The sequence below is a fragment of the Protopterus annectens genome, chromosome 4.part0, assembly GCF_019279795.1.
Source record: "Protopterus annectens isolate FY-2018-M chromosome 4.part0, PAN1.0, whole genome shotgun sequence".
In the NCBI taxonomy this organism is placed as follows: Eukaryota; Metazoa; Chordata; order Ceratodontiformes; family Protopteridae; genus Protopterus; species Protopterus annectens.
Window position 1 is genome coordinate 690,526,982 of NC_056733.1, and position 19,938 is coordinate 690,546,919.

Here is a 19,938-nt window from a genome sequence, read left to right on the forward strand (position 1 = left end):
TTCTGCATGATTCCCTGATGGGGATGTGGAGGTAGGCATCTTTTAGTGTCACCAGCCAGGCATTTGTGTGAGCATAGGCAGGAACTGCTGCAAGGCTAGGATTTTGAATCTGGGGACCACCAAGGAGGTGTTCAGTTTGGATAGATCCAGGACAGGGTGCCAAGTACCCTCTTTCTGGGAACAAGGAATATTCTGGAGTAGAAACCTTTTCCGGTTTGATCCAGGGGACAGGTTCTACTGCCCCCTGGGATATTAGTGTTTTTACCTGTTTTAATGCCTCTGCCCACTGGTTTGGGGGAGGTCTGGGTACCCTCTTGGAATTGGGAGTTCGGTGAAGGAGAATCTGTATCCCTCAGATATGATTAATACCCATTGGTCCTTGGTTACAGATACTGCCCTTGAAGAGGGTGCACCTTCCTCCTAGTTTTAGATGAGTGAAAGGAGGGCAGAGGGGGGAGGGAGAGTCATTGTGAGTGCTTACCATAGAAGCCTGGCTTAGAACTCCCTGCCTTAGAGGCAGAAGTAGTCCACTGTTTGCTTCTTTGCTGGCCCTGGGATAGGGGCCTGGATGTCCTGTCCCTGGCGGGGGGCTTACTTTGGCCTGTCTGCTGGGTGCAGAGAAGGCCCAGTGCTTAGACGGGAAGTTCCTGCTGAATCTGGGTGGTTGAACTTGAAAGAAATATTTTACTGTTTGCATAGATTTTGCTTTGTCTTCCATCTTTTAAGCACCTCTTCTGCTTTTACCCCAAACAGGCCACTTGACAAGCAGAGTGTAGTAATTCTGCCAGCTCTTTGAGTTGGCACTGTCAGGAGAGGTAGCAATCTTCTGTTTTAATTGTTCCAAAGTGTGTTGTTGATATTTTAACATATGGAACTGACAATTGAGTGCTCTGATAGCTAAGGTTGCAGAGGTGTATACTTTCTTACCCCATCTGTCCAGAGCTCTGGAGTCTGTCAGAAGGAAGAGGATTCTTGGCAGAACTAGTCTTAGCTCCTTTAGGTCCCTGTGCAATGACCTCAGGGTCTGCAGCAGGGTTCCTGTACAGGTATTTGTGAGAATCCAGTCTTCTGCAGTACCTGTCAGCTTTAGCTGGAGCAGGAGGCAGGGCATCAGGGGCTAAACTGGATTCAAGGAAAACATCATCCACCACTTCTAAAATAGGTGGGATGGCCAGGGGTCTGTGCAGGGGCAGGTCCAGAAATTCTCTAAGTAATTTCTTTGACTGTGGGTAATCCTGAGATTCCCACTGAAAATGTTCCCTGAGGAAGTGAAGGGTTTCTACAAAGGAGAGGTCCCCTGGAGGGGAGGCAGAGGGGAAGGATTCCTCTGCATCTGAATCCTCAAACAGTTAAGGGCTGTTGTTCCTCTTCAAAGGCAGAATAATCAGATTCCTCAGACACTTAGTCTGTCATAATTTCTGGAGAAGGAAGCCTTTTCCTTTTTGGAGTGGAGGCTTGAGTACCTTGGATAAGGGAGATGAGATCTTTCGTCATTTTAAGCATTTGAGCTTGGGGTGGGGGAGCATTAGCAAGATGGTGGCTAGAAGCAGATTTCCTAACAGTGGCCTGGCTTTGAGGCCTGAGAGAATCTGTTGGTCTCTGAGCAACGGTAGTCAGAAGAGGAGACGTCGGCTTTTGTCTAGAATCGGTAGTGCGAATGGCCTCCTCAGAAGCCTGTGCCTGCATCACGGCTCCAGACCTAACCGAGGCAGAGACAGACAAAGGCTCGGAAGACGAAGTGAATTTCTGCAGCATAATGGACAGGGTCTTGGCAGAGGCCTGCATAGAAAGTGAGTCAGGTATCAGGGGCTGCGAACGCATCTCACTGAATTCTGGAGAGCTGATGACTTGCTTAGCGGTAGCATCGTCGGAAGACTTAGCCTTGTGTGGCCTGCCTCTATCTTTACATTTTTTCGGAATGTCGGTGGATTGTTGGCTGGCAGATGCCATATCGGAATTCAAAGACGGAATACGAAAATACTTGTCTATAAAAAGAGTTCTACAGCGAATGGTTCTCGCATTAAAGAGAGCACAGAACCGGCAATGAGGGACGTCATAGTCTGGGCCTAAACAAGTGATGCAGTAAGAATGGAAGTCTCGGTGTGGGATCTGCTTTCCACAGGCGAGACAATTGTTAACTTTTTTGGACATCGGTTAGAGCAAGAAAAAAGGGTCCCCAACAGGGTACTTAGCTTTAGACATTTTCTGCTGAAATTCGACTTCTGGTAACGACCGACTGGCACTCGTGTATACTGCTTCTGCTACGGGCTCCACGGCAAGAAAGACTGATGTAATGACGTCGGCTGCCTTGCTTTATAGCACTGACGACCTGATGTCAGACTACAGGCGACAGAAGCCGGCGCACAAAAACATTGACTCTGGTTTTCGGGCTGGCCGAGGGCTACCACAGCAGGGATAACCCACAGGTGATGACTGCAACAGTATAACACGAAGAACATCTGTAGTTTCTAATTGCTTCAGAGTTACTATTAAAAATAGGCCTGACTAGTACTGTACCCTGTACTATTTGTTTGGTTTGACTTGTTCGTAGGTTGAGGAGAGACGGAATTTATTCCTAGCTTCCTTTTTAAAACTCTAAAACTCTAAAAACATAAGGTATGTTTCTGCAGGGGGGACAGAAAGTACAACGCATGAAAATTGTTCTGTATTTCTTCGATTTTTTTCTGGTTGCCGGAGTTCTGGTTAACTGACAGTTTACTGTACATTAAAGAGACTCAAAATGTACCATAACACTGAAATGTCCTCTTCTGGATTAGTACAACATAATATCATCTGTAAATAAACAAATTTTTCTTGATTACCATATCAGTTATATCCTTGAATTTGTGAGTCCCTTACTTCCTTTGCCAGTGGCTCCAAGTATAAATTAAATAACGGGGAAAGAGGACATTGTTGCCTAGGTCTTCTGTCTCCAGCACAGCTTTTAAGGGAGGAAACCTCACACCTTATTTATTGTCTCTGACCCTTCATATGTCCTCTTAACTAACCCTATTATTCTATCATGTAATGCAAATGCTACCATTACCCTACTCATAATTCCCAACTGACTTAACTGAATGCCTCCTCTATATTAAGACCCATCAACAATAGCAGCATTTTCTTATATCCCACTTCCCTCTGGATTATCACTATTCTAGTAATGTTGTCAAATGTTTGCCTCCCTTCCACAAAACCACACTGATCAGCATCTATCAATTTCAGCAATACTGTTGCCATTTGCTTAGATATTACAGACATAACCATTGTTTAAAGCGGAACTTATTCTAAACAAAGCTGGGTCTGAAGGCTTTTTACCCTCCTTGGGTAATACAGCCACGACAGCTGTCTTCCAAGATGCTAGTACTTACAAGAAGACACTGGCTGGTTTACTTCAGAAGGAAGCTTCAACTGGATTACACTCAACAAGACATAGTGAAACTCCACATGGAGCTGTACCAAGGGAAATGTGAACACGGTTGCTAACATAACCCTTAAAATATGTAAGGAACAAAGAAACAGACCACTCTGTGCAATGCCATCAGGCAAATCAGACTCACATGCTCCTGGGTATTCACAGGAGGAAAAAGGGCATAGTTCTGGATAAAGTTCAGAATCTCCCTACTACACCAGGTGCAGGATGGACTTCTAACAGTTGATGGCAATCTCAAATGACTGCATCTGACTCAGTTCCAACCCTAATAATACAGAATGTGTTTGAGGTTATCTATCAACTCAAAAACACTTTTGCTGCTTCTGCAGGTTGGTGACATATACCCCAATTCTGAGCCTAAATATTCCCCTTCCACATAAACACATCCAAATCCTCCTACCCTAGTCACTCAACTTCCAAAAATACATCTTATTTTTAACTAATAAACTTTTAACATTCAAAGCCTTTACAATAAAATAACTGAAATCCATGAAAGGCTCAATGTCCATATCCTGACATCTTATCTCCAAGTCAAACACCACTAAAATCTCATATCTTTAATGAAGAGATTTTGCCCACAGGTTACAGCATACTAAGAGCCAACTGTGACATTAGAAAAGGAGGTGGTGTAGCCATTGTGTACTCCAAACACCTGCAATTTCAACCCTACAGTACAGAAATTCAACATTTCATCAAAGCCAAAATTCTCATCAGTGGGGCATCTAAACAAAAATAAGTCTCTCTGCAAAATAACACTGTCTATTTTCCTTAATAATAACAATGTCGCCACTACCACTCTAGAGAATACATTATCTTGGGTCTCATCCAATATCCCCTAAGAAGCTATCATACTTGAAGAAAGCAATATAAATTGGCCTTCCTATAACAGAAACAGCTCAGCTTACTTGTTAAACCTCTTTTTAAAATTATTCAACTAGTCAACTCCCCATCTAGATATAATAATAACAAAAACACACAAGCCATACTTGATTGGATACTTGCTACTAATCTTGACAATAGAACATTTTGTTGGAGTGATAGTCACTTACAATTTGGCAGAGTGCCATCGCCATTCAAAGGTGTACTAAAACTGTCCCTCTTTAATTTACTTCAAAATCTAACTAAATTCAACATACTTTCTCAACAACCCTACATTTTAACTGAAACTCCCAAAACCCCTTCCCTTTAGCAACCCTGACCTTTAACATTTTCTTAAACATAGTCAACACCTAAGCCCCTACTAGAAGAAAAAGACTTGAATCCAGCCTGGTTCACATAATCCACTAGGAAACTCACAGAGACAAACCATGGAGCAACAATAAAACTTTCCACAACCTTTTCATGTACCGACACCTATGCAAGCATGCAAAAACTTAATAAAAACACCCAAGAAAAATTGCTACACTAACTTATAAAATACCCATTACTCTAATACAAACAAAAACTACGGGCAGCCATAAACAACACCTTAAAGCCTGGCAAGGTTACTCAAAAAGTACAGTTTTGTACCTATCATAAATGTAGATGTCCGAGAGGTATGCATCTGCAGTCCTAACATATGGGTTGCCCTGCCTCAGGCAGCCCTTCGGTCGGCCGGATTCCAAAGTCTGGGTCCAGCCCCGGCTGATGTCGCACTTCACCCGACGTCAGAGCTGCTGTGTATTGGGTATAAAGGCATCAGCAGACGCCATTTTCCTCAGAGTTTCGTGCCCCAGATGCCAGGTGCCCTCTAGGAAGGCTAAATTTGGATAAATGCAAATGATTCCAAACAGTAGAGAGCAAACAATATAAGCATGTATATACATATATACAAACAAATACACCATAAAAAATTCCCCCAGCTAGCTACAAGATGGGCAAATACCCTAGGAGTACCACAGAGGGGAAGGAGGGTGGGTAATCCTGACTGCAGATGCATACCTCTCGGACATCTACATTTATGGTAGGTACAAAACTGTACTATGTCCTTCAAGGATGCATCTGCAGTCCTAACATATGGGTAGAATACCATAGCCAAACTGGGGGAGGAGGCACTAAGATAATGATGGTGTAGTAAAGATCCCTTGCAAAACAGCAGTTGCAAAACCTGCTCGGGATCTGGAGTATAAAGGAAGATTATAATGCTTGGCAAATGTATGCACGGAGCTCCAAGTAGCAGCTTCTAAAATGTCTTTGGTAGCCACTCCTCGTAGGAAAGCTGTAGTAGTGGCTGTAGCCCTTGTGGAGTGAGATCTGATGTTTTCTGGAGTTGTCTTTCCATGAAAAGAGTAACAAAATCTAATGCAATTTCCTATCCATTTTGAGATGGTCTGTTTTGAAATTGCTTTTCCTTCCATGCCTGTTGCATATGCTACCAGAAGCTGGTCAGTTTTTCTGTTGGTCTTAGTTCTGTCCAGATAGTAGCGTAATTGCCTGTGCACATCCAAGGTATGTAGTAGTCTTTCCCCCCTGTTCTGTGGGTTGGGGAAGAATGTTGGTAGGTGGATTGCTTGGTTCAATGATACTCTGGAGACCACTTTTGGCATAAAAGTAGGGTTAGTTCTCAAGGACACTCTATCCTGATGGAACATAAGGAAGGGCTGTACTGCCATTAATGCCTGTAATTCAGAAACCCTTCTTGCTGAAGTGATTGCAAGCAGGAAAGCAGTTTTCCAAGATAAGAACTGTAATTCTGCTGTTGCTGCTGGTTCAAAAGGGGAAGTGTTAACTTTTCCAGCACAAAGTTAAGGTCCCATGTAGGCAAAGGTGGCTTCCTTGGAGGCTTTACATTTTAATTCCTCTCAGAAACTGCCTGAGTAGAGGATGAGAGAAGACTGGAGGATCCATGTTGTATTCTGCTGAAATTGCTGATGCATGAATCTTAATGGAGGAGTAAGACAGGCCATTGTGGAAAAGTTCTGCTAAGTATTCCAGGATGTTAGCTATGTTTGCTAATGATACATTTTCTCCTTTTGCTGCACTCCAAATGAGGTATCTTTTCCATTTGGCTGAATAAGTCTTCCTTGTGGAGGGTCTGCGAGCCTCCAGGATAATGTCTTTAACCCTCTGAGATAAATCTGGGTTATTTTGTTTTATGTAATATTCCAAGCAGCTAGCTGTAGTGTTTTCAAGTTTGGATGTAGGATCTTGTAGTTGTTCTGTGTTAGAAGTAAAGGACATAGAGGTAGAGGCCATGCGTGTGTCCAAGACATACTCCTCAGTAGCGGGTACCAATGCTGCCTCGGCCAGTCTGGAGCTATCAGGATTATCCTTGGGTGATCTTCTTTGATCTTCAGTAGCACTTTGTGCATCAAAGGAAGAGGTGGGAATGCATATGCTGTCAGGTTTTCCCAACTGAAGGATAGGGAGTCCACCTTCCAAGCAAGTGGGTGGTATGTCCTTGTGCAGAATTTCCTCAACTGGTGGTTGTGTGGGGATGTGAACAGGTCTATTTCTGGTAGTCCCCATTTCTTTGTAATGGTTTTGAAGATGTCTGGATGCAGCATCCATTCGTGGGCATCCGTGGTAGTTCTGCTTAAGGTGTCTGCTAGTGAATTTTCTTTTCCTGGCACAAATTTGGCCTGGAGTTGAATGTTGAGGTTCAGGGCCACATTCCACAGGTCCATTGCCATCCGCATAGAGGATATGAGTGTGCCTCCCTGTTTGTTGATATACCACATGACTGTGGTGTTGTCCGTCCTTATCAGCAAGTGACCCTGTTGAAGAAAAGGTCTGAATGTCTGGATTGCCTGTTTCACTGCCAGCATCTCTTTGATTTATGTGTAGATTCAGCTGGTCTTGTGTCCATAGGCCTTGTATACACTTGTCCACCATGTGTGCTCCCCAGCCTAGGTCTGAGGCGTCCGTGGTGATAGTCTGGCTTGGATGAGGTTTGTGGAAAGGCAGTCCTCTGTTTAACTGACAGGCCTGAGCCCACCACAGGAATTCTTGTTTCAGGCATGGAATTATTGGAATCTGGGCTTCTAGACTGTGCTTGTGTTGAGACCATACATTCCTTAGGTACCATTGCAACTTTCTCATATGCAGCCTGGCATGCGGAATCAATATTATGCAGGATGCCATGTAACCCAGGGCTTGCAGGACTTTCCTTGCTGTAAGCTGGATCTGTGTTGTTAATGCCATGAAATAGAGTGGTAGTTGCTTTTGTTTTTCTGCTGTGAGAAATGCCATCTGATTTGATGTGTCCAGCTCTGCACCCAAGAATGTTATCCTTTGGGATGGTACCAGCCTTGACTTTTTCATGTTGACTGTGTATCCCAGGGCTTGCAGCAGTTGTATAACCTTTTCCAAATCTTTTGTTAATTTGGTCTTGTTGTCTGCTTGTATTAGGCAGTCGTCCAGGTATGGATAAATCTGAATTCCCTGAAGCCTGCAATGAGCAATTACTGATGCCAGGCATTTCGTGAATACTCTGGGTGCAGTAGATAAGCCAAAGGGCAATGCTGAGAATTGATAATGCTCTGATCCTGCAAGAAATCTGAGGTATCTTCTGCAATCTGGTTGTATAGGGACGTGCAGGTATGCCTCCTTGAGATCTAGAGTCACCAGCCAAGACTCCTTGCCCAGCATGGGAAGAAGTTGCTGTAGGGTCAGCATTTTGAATTTTGGAACAATGAGATATGTGTTCAGAGCGGACAGGTCGAGAATAGGCCTCCATTGATTTTCTTTCCTTGGTACCAGGAAAAGTCTGGAGTAAAATCCTTGCCCTTGTTCCATAGGCGGTACCTTTTCTATAGCTCTCATCCTTAGTAGGTGGTTGATTTGTCCTAGAGCGTTTGTTTTTTGGTTTGGTGGTAGGTTTGGCATTCCTCTCTTTTTTGGTACAGTGTGGAAGTGAAACCTGTAGCCTTTGTCTATTGTCTGTAAAATCCATTTGTCTCCTGTAATGTGATGCCAGTTTACGGAAAATAAGTCTAGCTTTCCGCCCAAGGGTGCTTCCAGTTGTTCCCTGGTAGGCGGTATCAGAGCCAAGTCATTGTGTCTATCCTGTGGAAGTGGTCGTAGCTGAATCTGTGGCAGTACTTCTCTGGTTGTTAGGCTGCCACTGACGTCCCCTGTAGGCACCTCTGGATTGACCTCTGCCTCTTGGGCGCCTATTTCTGCCTCTCTGTGCTCTGGAGGTGTCTGGAAAGGACCAATTCTTCGAAGGCCAATTTCTACTAAACCTCGGAGGTTGGATCTGTAAGAAATCCTTGACTGTTTGGACAGATTTTGCTTTTTCTTCCACCTTCTTTAGCACTTGCTGTGCAGGGGAGCCAAACAAACTTTGTTTCTCCATAGGAGCATCTAGGAGCTTTGACTTAACATGGTCTGGTAAGGACTGCTCTTTTAACCAGGCATGCCTTCTAATCACTGTTCCAGTCATAGCTGATCTAAAGGAAGCCTCCAGTGCATCATAGCCACATTTTAAGGAATGATTACTGACCTGCTGAGTGTTATGTACCAAATCCTGAAGGGACTTACGGTCTATAGGTTCAGGAGAGGACAGTTTTTTATTTAGCTGGTCTAACAAAAATTCCTGATACTGATTCATGTGGAATTGACAGTTTAAGGCCCTGGCCGAAAGAGTAGCTGAAGTATAAACTTTTTTACCCCATCTCTCTAATGCTCTAGATTCTCTTTCAGAGGGGAAGGGGTTTTTGGCAGAGGCAGTTGCTACAGCTTTGGGACCCTGTGAAATGGTTTCCGGATCTGCAATAGGAGCCTTATACAAGTGAAAGTGTGTGTCCGGGACCCTGTAATATCTGTCGGGCTTGGCAGGGGCCGGAGGAAGAGAGTCAGGGGCAGTACAGGCATCATTATATGCATCATCAACAACTGTTAGTACTGGAGGAATGGCTAAAGGCCTATGCTGTGGTAAATGTAAAAAGGTCCTTAGCCTTTTCCTTGAATCTGAAAAATCCTGGCCCTGCCATTGAAAATGCTCTCTCATAGCATGTAAGGTTTCCCCAAAAGAAAATTCTTCAGGAGGAGAGGCAGAAGGAATGGAGTCTTCTGCATCAGAATCCTCATAAGGAGAATATGGGCCTTCTGGAGGGTCTGAGTTTTCTGAATCATCCGAGGAATAGTCTGTAGAAACAGGATCCGGGGCTCAGTTCTAGGCCTCTTCTCTGGAGCGGGTTGAGAGGCCCTGTCTGGGTGAGGTTGGGATCCCCTGATCAAAGAAATGAGATCCTCAGCCAGGCTGAGCATTTGGGAACTAGAGGTAGGCCTGTGTGAGGGGGTTTTAGCAGGCAAGGCCTTAGAGGATTTAGCTGCTTTAGCCCTAGAAAAAGCCTTGATAGACATAGATACAGGGGGCCTAGCAGCTCCACGTGCAGGAGTAGATATGTCTAAAGGAATAGTATCTGATAAGTCCTGGGTGCCTGCTACAGCAGGGGAAATTTCAGTAGCAGATTCAGCCATGCTCTGTGAGGCCTCGGCTATCGGAGGCATGCTTTCGGCCGAAGGAAGAACCGAGGACTCGGTTTCAGCCGAAACCGAGACACTCGCGGTTGGCTTAACCGTGGTTTCAGCCAAAACCACGGACCGCGAGTGTCGGTCCTTTTCCTTACGCTTTTTAGCTAATTGTGAAGTCGGAGTCTCCGATGGCATTTTGTAAGCAAAAGCGGGACCAAAAAACTCCTCTGCAAACTCCGACCGTCTAAGTGTCCGTCGGTTGAAGGAAGCACAGGCTAGACAAGCTGATACGTCGTGGTCTGGGCCAAAGCAAGGAAGGCAGTAAGAGTGGAAATCCTTATGAGGTATTTGTTTCCCACAAGTTAAACAATTTACTTTTTCTGACATCGGCTGAGGCAAGAAAGAGTCCCCAACGGGATACTTAGCTTTTTAGAAGTCTTCGGTAGTAGAAATCTCTGGATCTGACCGACCGGCACTTGCGAACAGCTTCTGCTTCGGGCACCACGCGGCAAGAAAGACTGAGGAAAATGGCGTCGGCTGATGCCTTTATACCCAATACACAGCAGCTATGACGTCGGGTGAAGTGCGACATCAGCCTGGGCCGGACCCAGACTTTGGAATCCGGCCGACCAAAGGGCTGCCTGAGGCAGGACAACCCATGTTAGGACTGCAGATGCATCCTTGAAGGACATCAAGCCTATGCCCACTGACACTGACTACAACACAGTCAATGCTTTCAGCAACCAGTTTATTAATGCAGTGGGCTCCCTCAAAGAACTACAGAATGAAAAATCACAGATTCAATCTACTACTACTTCTAGCATCTCTTCTACCTTCTCCCTAAAGCCAGTCTTGATCTTTATTATCAGAAAACTCCTGATCAAGTTAAAACCTACCAGCTAAAAGCAAATAATCTGCCACCAGAACACATTAAAAAAGACTGCAAATGCCCTGGTCTACCCTGTATCAATCCTTATAAACAGCTCCATTCAAGAATGCCATGTTTCCTCCATTTAGAAGCAAACAATTGTCAGTCAAATCCATAAAGGTAGTAAATCAGTTAAACTGGGAAACTACTGACCCACTGCCATCTTCTTCCACCATCAACAAATCTGGAAAGATGTATCCACCTTCAAGTACTACAGTATCTCCTAGGTAATAACTCTCTTCCCTAGTCAACATGGATTTCGTCCAAGTTACAGCACAAACAGAATGCTTAATGACATAAACCTTAACAGAAATAACAGTAGCCTTGTCTCAGCTACCTTTCTTGAACTTTGTAAGGCACCTGACATGGTATCCCATTTAAAGTTGCTACACACTCTTGAAGAAGTAAATCTCTCTACAACCACCATTTGATAATATTTCCATAATTACCTAACAGGCCACAGTTTGTCATGTGGCAATATACTCTCTCTGCCTATCTTTCCATCAAGGTTGGAGTCCCATATGGATCCAAACTGGGTCCTCTACTATTTAATATTTCCAGTAGCAAACTCTACAAAGCATCAGGTCAGTCCACACAAATACGATATGCAGACGAATCCATCATTACCATATACTCTGCCTCTACCTTACTAAACTTCATTCTATCACCCCAAATTCCTACTTACCCATTACCACTGGTTAGATCAATCACAATTTACTAAACCCAAAAAAAGACAAAATTCACTGTTCACCCCAAAATATGTCAACACCAGCAACTTCACCATTACCTCATCACAAAACATCACTCTGGACCTAATCTCTTGCATCAAACTACTTTGAAGTAATTATTGACTCAAAGTTGAAATTTGACTTCCATATACAAAATTTTATGAAAAAAAATGACCATAAGTGTGGAACTTCTACTACATACAAGTCAAATTACTCCTCGCATACCAAGATCATGAATAGTCTCTGCCCATCTCCTACTTAACTTACTATACAAAGCAGCCACCTCCATTAATCTACACTCAAACTAGTTCAATAGGCTAGAACTGAGGTAAAAAATTAAGAAATGTCATGTTAGTCCACTTACAGAAAACACAGAGACTAGAACTTCATTCTGGAATAACTCCTGATGTAGGGCTCTTGCTAGCACAGGCGCTTAAATAATTGCAAAATCTATGCTGGCCCAATAAAAGCATATTGTGTCTGTGCCCCAATGTCTGTGTTTTTAGATTAGAACCAATGCTACAAAATGGCAAAATATGCTGCCAGTCTCACTAACAGTACTCATCACTGCACTGCATTAAAAAACCTTAAATGGACAAAAAATCCCTAACTATCTAGCTTACACTCTATTCAAAGTTGCACACAAAATCCTCTATAAGCCATCTAGCTGTTCTTTACTGAGATCACTTCTTTAATATACCTCTCCAAGAAGCTTTGCTCAGAGGATAAATTCCTAACATGCCATATCAAATCCCATAATTCACATGGGGATGCCTTATATGCCAATTAAATCTTCAGCATGAGGAAAGGCAGCCCCCTGCACCTCCAATAACTATAAAGTTTGTCTGCCTTCAAAGAAAAACTTAGATATCGCTACCTTTGCAATCCCTAACTTTGCCCGTGTTGCTCACCTCCTGGATGACCTTCCCCAATCTTACCTCCCACCTAAATTACAGTAACCTAACACAAATCATTTTCAATAATCAGTAACCCCCAACCTAAACTTGTACACTGTATAAAATCTGAATGTAAAAACAACTACTCTTTGGATATACATTGCACATATTATATGCAAACTCTCTTCTTGTATTACTTTTACACACTCCTTTCCTTTTTCCTCCCACTATGACCCCTGCATTTAACCTAGTCTTCATAGTCTTGACTACACACTACTTTCTAGCAACAAAACCATACATATCCCACTAAATCTTCTTTCACCTACTTGTTATTCTAATGTCTTATTTTTTACCTTATTCTAGTAATAAGCTTAATCAAGTGTATACTAAACCACATTTAGCCAATACCTTGTTGTGCAACACCTTGGTTGATCTATAATTAGTCATTGTTACACAACTTAACTCGAGCCTCTCCACAGAGCTATACTCTAGAGCAGGGGTTTTCAACAGGTGTGCCGCAAGAGGTCAAGAGGTGTGCCGCAAAAACATGACCGCTCTTGTTTAGAGAAATATGTCACTCAACTCACACATGTCAGTTTCTACTCTTTACAAAGCATACTTTCACCAAACATGCCTAAAATAACATCAGAGATGTGATTGGAGATTGCAGTCAGGTGATTTTTATTTTAATGGCATCCTCCTCCAACCGCATCTCTGCTGCATATTAGGAGTGTTGGTTAGAGTTGGATAGTTGTAACCACAAGCCATAAGGTGAACCTGTGAGCAGTGACCACTGAAATTGTACTACTGAGTACTCTACTAATGTAACATCTATTATCTTTTGACCGGACATCATCAGGACTGAGGGGCAGACTACTGTGATAATATAAATTGCACCAAGGTAAGTAGTAATTACTGATCTACCTCTCAACCTGTTATTTAAATTTTATATAATAAATAGTTGTATTTGCAAAAATTTTCAGTAGGATATGAAGTCTTACAGTAACATGTCACTGATTATTTCCAGTCAACATTCCTGCATGATTTGCCAGAAAACCACAATTTTATGAGAAACCATTAAAAAAATATATCCTGTAAAATCTGATCTTTCTTGGGTGCCTCACTGTATGGACCATAACAGATAATGATTTCTGTCATGCCTAACCCCTTTCTCAATGTGGTGGCAATATGGTCCTCATGGTGCCAAAATGAAATATTTGAGAGCTTACTTGTTTTGTGCACTGCAGCTGGTGTATGGGGAGCATCGGGAGGCCTACCATTGTAACAGTGTACGTGTTTTTAAGTCTGGTATTTTTATGTCTGCGTATCTGAGTGAATGTGTGTAGGAGTGCAGAAGAGAAAGTGTGTGTGTGAATGAATGTGTGTATGAATGCAGAAGAGACTGTGTGTGAGCAATCAAGAGAGAGTGAGAGCGATGTTGCGTGTGTGAATGTGTGCATGAATGCAGAAGAGAAAGTGTGTGTGAATGAATGTGTATGAATGCAGAACAGACAATGTGTGTGAATGAATGTATGTTAGAAGAATCAGTTCCACAGCTGCAGTAGTTGATTGATTGCTTTGCTTAAATCAGTTCTTTAAACCTTGCAAAGATACTTTTTTATCTGTACTCCATACCTATCCTGACTACAAGTCCCAGTATTTTGCATTTGTGTGATGTTTTCCTTCTAGTATTTACAGGACTTTAGCTTCTCCTGTTTTTACTGTATTTGTTGCATTTGCCTCATAACTGTCCACTGCCCTTCAGTACACCATGCATAGTCCATAGCACTGATAACAGTTTGGCTGTAAAGTTTCTTTACCCCCCCCCCCCTTCCAGCAGTGTTTATTTTTTTGTCACTAAAGGTAATTTTTATCTGCTAGTCAACAGATTTTTCTTTTCTGATACCTTTACTCTTGTTAAATGACCTTTGTTTCTAGCTCCCTTTTCATGATGGGGAGTATTTGGAATTCTTTCTTATTGTATACTCACTGCACAGGTCTTTCAAAAGGAAGGAGCAACAAATGTGCAACTGCTTACCATGTGTCATATGAAAATGAGTGGGCCCTTTGCTTTGGGTACCTTTTAGTTTTAGTTAGATGGTTATCTCGTGGTTGAGTTCTATCAAGATTTTATGAATTAAAGGAGGAAGCTCTAACTTTTTTGACAACTCAACAGTCTCAGCAAATTTTCTCAGTGATGAGCTTTGGTGCAACAAGGTTGCATTTCTTGCTGATTTATGTCAATGTTTGAACACACTTGATACAAGTATGCAAGGACAGCGAGAGAATATTCTTACTTCCACCAATAAAATGAATGCTTTCAAAGAAAAATTAATGCTTTGGGAATAAAGAATCAGAAGAGAGAATGCAGTAGAAATGTTTGAGCTAACAAAAAGGTGCAAACTGGATGGAAATCTTACAGATCTAATTTTACAAACTTTAAGCTTACTTAGTACAAATGCTAAAAAATATTTTCCCTCAGTTGACATGTCATCCTTGGATTGGATAAGAGATCCGTTTGTCTTAAGTGCGTGCAAATTGGCAAATTTAAATATTACAGAAGAGGACGTGCTAACACAGATAAGAAATGGCAGAGGATTAAAACTTAAAACATTCAACAGACACTACTTCATTTTGGCTCTCTCTTAAAAGTGAATTTCCCAATATTACAAAAAAAAGCAATAGAAGCACTTCTTCCTTTCTCCACGTCTTATTTGTGTGACTCAAGCTTTTCCGCAACTAATAATATTAAGAACAAGAACACTTAATAAAAGTATGCAAGGTGAGCATGAAAATATTCTTACTAACACCGATAAAATTAATGCTTTGCTTTGGGAAGATAGAATCAGAAGACAGAATGCAGCAGAAATGTTTGAGCTAACAAACACTTCTTTCTTTCTCCATGTCTTACTTGTGCGAATTAAGCTTTTCCACAGAGAACAAGAATACATTGCAGCTGGAAATCCTGGAAGATGACTTAAAGAGTATGCCTGTCCAAAATTCGACCTTGCACAAAACACGACAACCTCAAATATCTCATTAAACATTAAAGGCAAGTAAAACAAGAGGAAAAGACTTCTTAAAGCAATCAAAATTATACCTATTTTTTGTCACTTGGGCAAAAAATGTAACATATTTTTTGGTGTGCCATGAGATTTTTGTAATAGGAGTGTGTGCCATAAAATGAAAAAGGTTGAAAATCACTGCTCTAGAAGTACCTACAATTCTAACACTTTGCATTACACTCTGAAAGGTTTGTATTTCTACGTACTCCTATGAATACTCACCAAATATATTACTATACATGCATCTATATTACCACTGTAAATGTGTGTTAAACTACATTTAGTCAACTGACTGTTCTGTTTACATCCTATTTGTACTGTTATTGCTCACTAATGTACTGGAACTTTTCTCTCCAGAAGTCTACTAAAAAGGGATCTTGCATGGCCCAACTGGACTTTTTCCCAATAACCAAATGTAAATAAATAAAAGTGGTATCAAGAACTATGTACAGCTTCTGTTACTGTTATGGACGGTGGTCTCACTCATTACTAAGTCTACCAATAGGCAAAAGAAGCAAAGTAAGTCTAACACATAGTATATAAACAGGATAGGAAAACAGCGACTAACATGTTCATAGGTGTTCACCAACTAGAGAACTCAGCATTTTTTTTTAACTAAAACAATGCATCAGTTCTATGTTGCAATAGGATCAGTGACAATGTTGCAATACCAAACTGTGATAATATTAAAAGCATTCTTACCTGCCATCCTAACACATTAAACTGTGCCCTGAACAATGAAATATGCATAATCTAGCTATGCAATTTGAAAAATAAATGTAAATAACACAAATCAGTGCTTCTCAAACCTTTACGGGACTGCTACAAAACCTACCACCTCTTATCTCTACCAGAGACCTGACCAGTACAGCAGTTTAACATGCAGCATTCGCGATGAAACAAACAGTCCAGGTTTCTTAACATTAAGTGCGGCACTCCTATAACTTAAAACACATCATACCAGTTACAAATTATCAGGTAAAAAACCTTACCAGTACAGGCAACAACAGACTATGAAAACTTCAGGAGGATAGGATACCCAGTTATTTTCATTTGCTTATACACACCTCAAATCAGGCAACTAACTGTATTCTAAAAATGTTTTCATTTCAGAGTTGGACTCACCTTAAGGCAACCAGGGTGTACGATTTCATTACAAATGGAGCACTCCATTAACATTACGTTAAACTTGTCATCATCTGCCTCAATAGTGTCCTCTTTACCAGCCTCTCCACATTCCAGGCAGATAGCAGTATGAGGCAATACAGGCTGCAGAGAAAATGGTGAAAAATAATTACAGTCTTTGAATGAATGAGTGTAACTTCTGGTTTTGATATCACTTGTCGCATATTGTGACCACAGTTATCCACATTTTTGGAATGCTTTCTTCTCTATTCTCGGAGAAATTTTGCACATTTGTTTTCTTTTTGTTTGCAGCTCATTACCAATAACAGTGGTACACTCTACATCTTTGGAAAACAGTGTCATATCAATGCTGGTGAATTTTTATACAAGACTGTCTGCTGCTACAGACCCTACATTACTTCTTTACATTAATTTCTTACCTGTAAAGTAGACTTAAGAGAGTAACTGATTCACTGAAAGACCAAGTGCCATGTCAATGGTACTGACCAGCTGATAACTAGTCAACAGTAAAAGCAAAGAATGATAAACACTGGCTCCTTCTTCATTTCTACTGCAGAGAGGAAATGCATAGCAGGAAAAAAAGAAGAAGCCCAATAACAACAACTAGAATAAAATTCAAATAAAGTAACTGATATCAGCAAAGAATATTGAAGGAGGCCTATGGCTGCAAGAGCTCACTAAAGTGATAAAAATAAAACACAGGATAATTGCCAGCTATCTGTAGCTCAAGTCTTGCTTAATGGTAAAACAAAAATGAAGAAAGAGAAAGTGAGTGTTTAGTTTGATGGTTCTGCATTTATCCAAAATACTGCGGTGGTGGTGCTGCGGTAGCGTTGTCGTCTCACAGTAAGACATCCTGTTCGATTCTCAGCTAGAGCGTCTTCTGTGTGGAGACACACGTGAATGGGTGTACCTTCGTTGAAGGTTGTGCTTCAGGGCCGGCAACTCGGCAAGTAAAAATCTACTGCCAATCATTAGCAGACCGGAGTTCCGCTGTAGCGACCCCTAACCGGGAAAAGCCGAAAGACACAACAACTGTCAAGTAAAAGCACATTCCTATTTTTCTGCCATGATGGAAGATGCACTCTAGGGCACACGAGGAGAAGAATGCCCAATTGGGCTGCAGCATCAGTGACCCAGGTTGGAATGACTGCCTGAAGCAGTCTGGAATAAAGGTGCTACATCAGTGGCGAGCAAACACTAGCACCAATTGTTTCCAGGGCATGTAATTTCCTAGGAGGCAATTTAAAGCTGCAAATTTGTTTTGCTTTTAAATGCAAGGGAAAATGGCAGCTGTCAGAGCAGGACAAGCAGTAACAGTACAAAAGAGAAGACAAATTGCACTGAACTTTACCTCAAAGCTGTAAGAACAGCACTCAATGTCTATATCTAAGGTGGAAATTAGAAGTTATGTACCTACCATAACGTTCCATGTTAGTTGTCTTCTCTCGCCTTCTTTCTGGCTGGATGGGGTTCGGAGCCGATCCTCGGCTCCGACTCGGCACTTGCTAAGCTCGAGAGTCACTTTTACCAGCTCGAGGCAGCCCCATATATCCCATGATGCATGGCGGTAATTACCCAGATCTCATTTGGTATCCAGAGGAAAAACTGCCTATAAAAACTTTCCACTAAGGAAAGAGAAACAACTAACCTAAAAAGGCTGTAAGGGAAAACAGGTAATCAAGGACAAGAACTATCTGGTGTCCAAGGAAGAAGAATATTCCAGAGAAAAGGGGAGATCAAGGTCTGTCCAGTCTAGGGGGACAGGAGGGAGGGACGCAAGAAAGAAGGCGAGAGAAGACAACTAACATGGAACGTTATGGTAGGTACATAACTTCTAAATGTTAAGTTGTCAATCTCGCCTTCATTCTTGCTGGATGGGACCGCGTCCCTAGCACCTCTATCCTGGGTGGCTCAATGGAACAGACTCTTGAGAACAGTGGAACCAAAGCTTGCCCTGTCCCTGGAGGCCAAATCCAATTTGTAATGAGAAACAAAGGTATGAGGAGTGGCCCAAGTGGCTGCTGCACAAATAGTATCTAAGAGTAGTCTAGCCTGAAAAGCTGTAGAAGTGGCTAGACCTCTTCTGGAATGAGCTTTAGGTTTTGAGTTCAGCTGTCTGCCCCTAAGCTGATAAATGTCAGAAATGGTGGAAAATAGCCATCTGAATAAGGTCACTTTAGAAACAGGGAGACCTTTTTTATTTTCAGCATAAGACAGGAAGAGCTGATCGGACTTCCTAAATTGCTTTGTTCTGTCCAAATAATATCTAAGTTGGCGATGAACATCTAGGTAATGCAATTTTTGTTCCGCCCTGTTAGAATAATTTGGAAAAAATACAGGGAGATCAATGGATTGGTTTAAATTTGTCTTAGAAGCAACCTTGGGCAAAAAGGATGGATTGGTTCTCAAGGATACTCTGTCTTTGTGGAAGACCAAATAAGGGGGACGAACACAGAGGGCATGAAGTTCAGACACTCTTCTAGCCGAGGTAATAGCGACTAGGAAAAAGTGTCTTCCAAGAAAGAAACTTTAATGAACATGAAGCAGCCGGTTCGAAAGGGGGAAGTATCAAGGATGTCAGCACTAAATTTAAGTCCCACTGTGGTGGAGGATCTCTAACAGGGGGTTTAAGAAGCAACACTCCTTTGAGAAAGGCTTTACAAAGTTTGTGGGACATAAAGTTGGGGTCTGCAAACCCGACATGGAAGTTTGAGATTGCAGCCAACTGAACTTTGACTGCGGAAGACAAAAAACCTGAGTGAAAAATTTCTGCAAGGAAATCCAAGACCGACTGAATAGGGGCAGTAAAGGGGTCTATGTTCTTAGATTTTGCCCAAAAAGAGAAGTGTTTCCACTTGCTAGAATAAATCCTCCTGGTAGAGGACTTAAGAGAAGCTACTATGATATCTCTAACGGGGTTAGAGATCATAGGAAGCCTGGCTAAGGAAGGAAGTGGAGCAACCAAGCTGTGAGGTTGAGGGAAGGAACGGACCGGTGCAGTTGACCCGACTGGTGGGTCAGAAGATCTGGAACTGGGTCCAGATGCCAAGGCTGCACCAAAAGATGGCGATGAAGGAACGGGAACCAAATTTGTCGAGGCCAGTAAGGGGCAATGAGAATCATTTTGGCTCTCAAGACGGTAGCTTTCTGGAGTACTTGTGGTATCAAAGGAAAGGGAGGAAAGGCATAAAGGAGTCCCCGGGGCCAATCTTGGGTAAGAGCGTCTCTGGGGGGATGGCCCAGAAGTGGGAAGAGAGAGAAGAAGTCTGGGCATTTGCTGTTTTGGGGTGTAGCAAAAAGATCGCAGCATGGGCGGCCCCACTTCTGAAAAATCTCCTCCACA

The 19,938-nt window shown here is 42.2% G+C and overlaps 1 protein-coding gene across 5 annotated transcripts in view; it reads right to left on the minus strand.

The window, feature by feature from the left end:
- KDM2B (lysine demethylase 2B) overlaps window positions 1-19,938 on the minus strand; it is a 3,837,686-nt gene that overhangs the window by 638,678 nt on the left and 3,179,070 nt on the right. For all 5 annotated transcript variants that reach the window (XM_044068658.1, XM_044068655.1, XM_044068654.1 and 2 more), the window contains one exon: window positions 16,572-16,715. In XM_044068658.1, coding sequence (XP_043924593.1) covers window positions 16,572-16,715 — 144 coding nt within the window. The remainder of the gene's footprint in view (window positions 1-16,571; window positions 16,716-19,938) is intronic.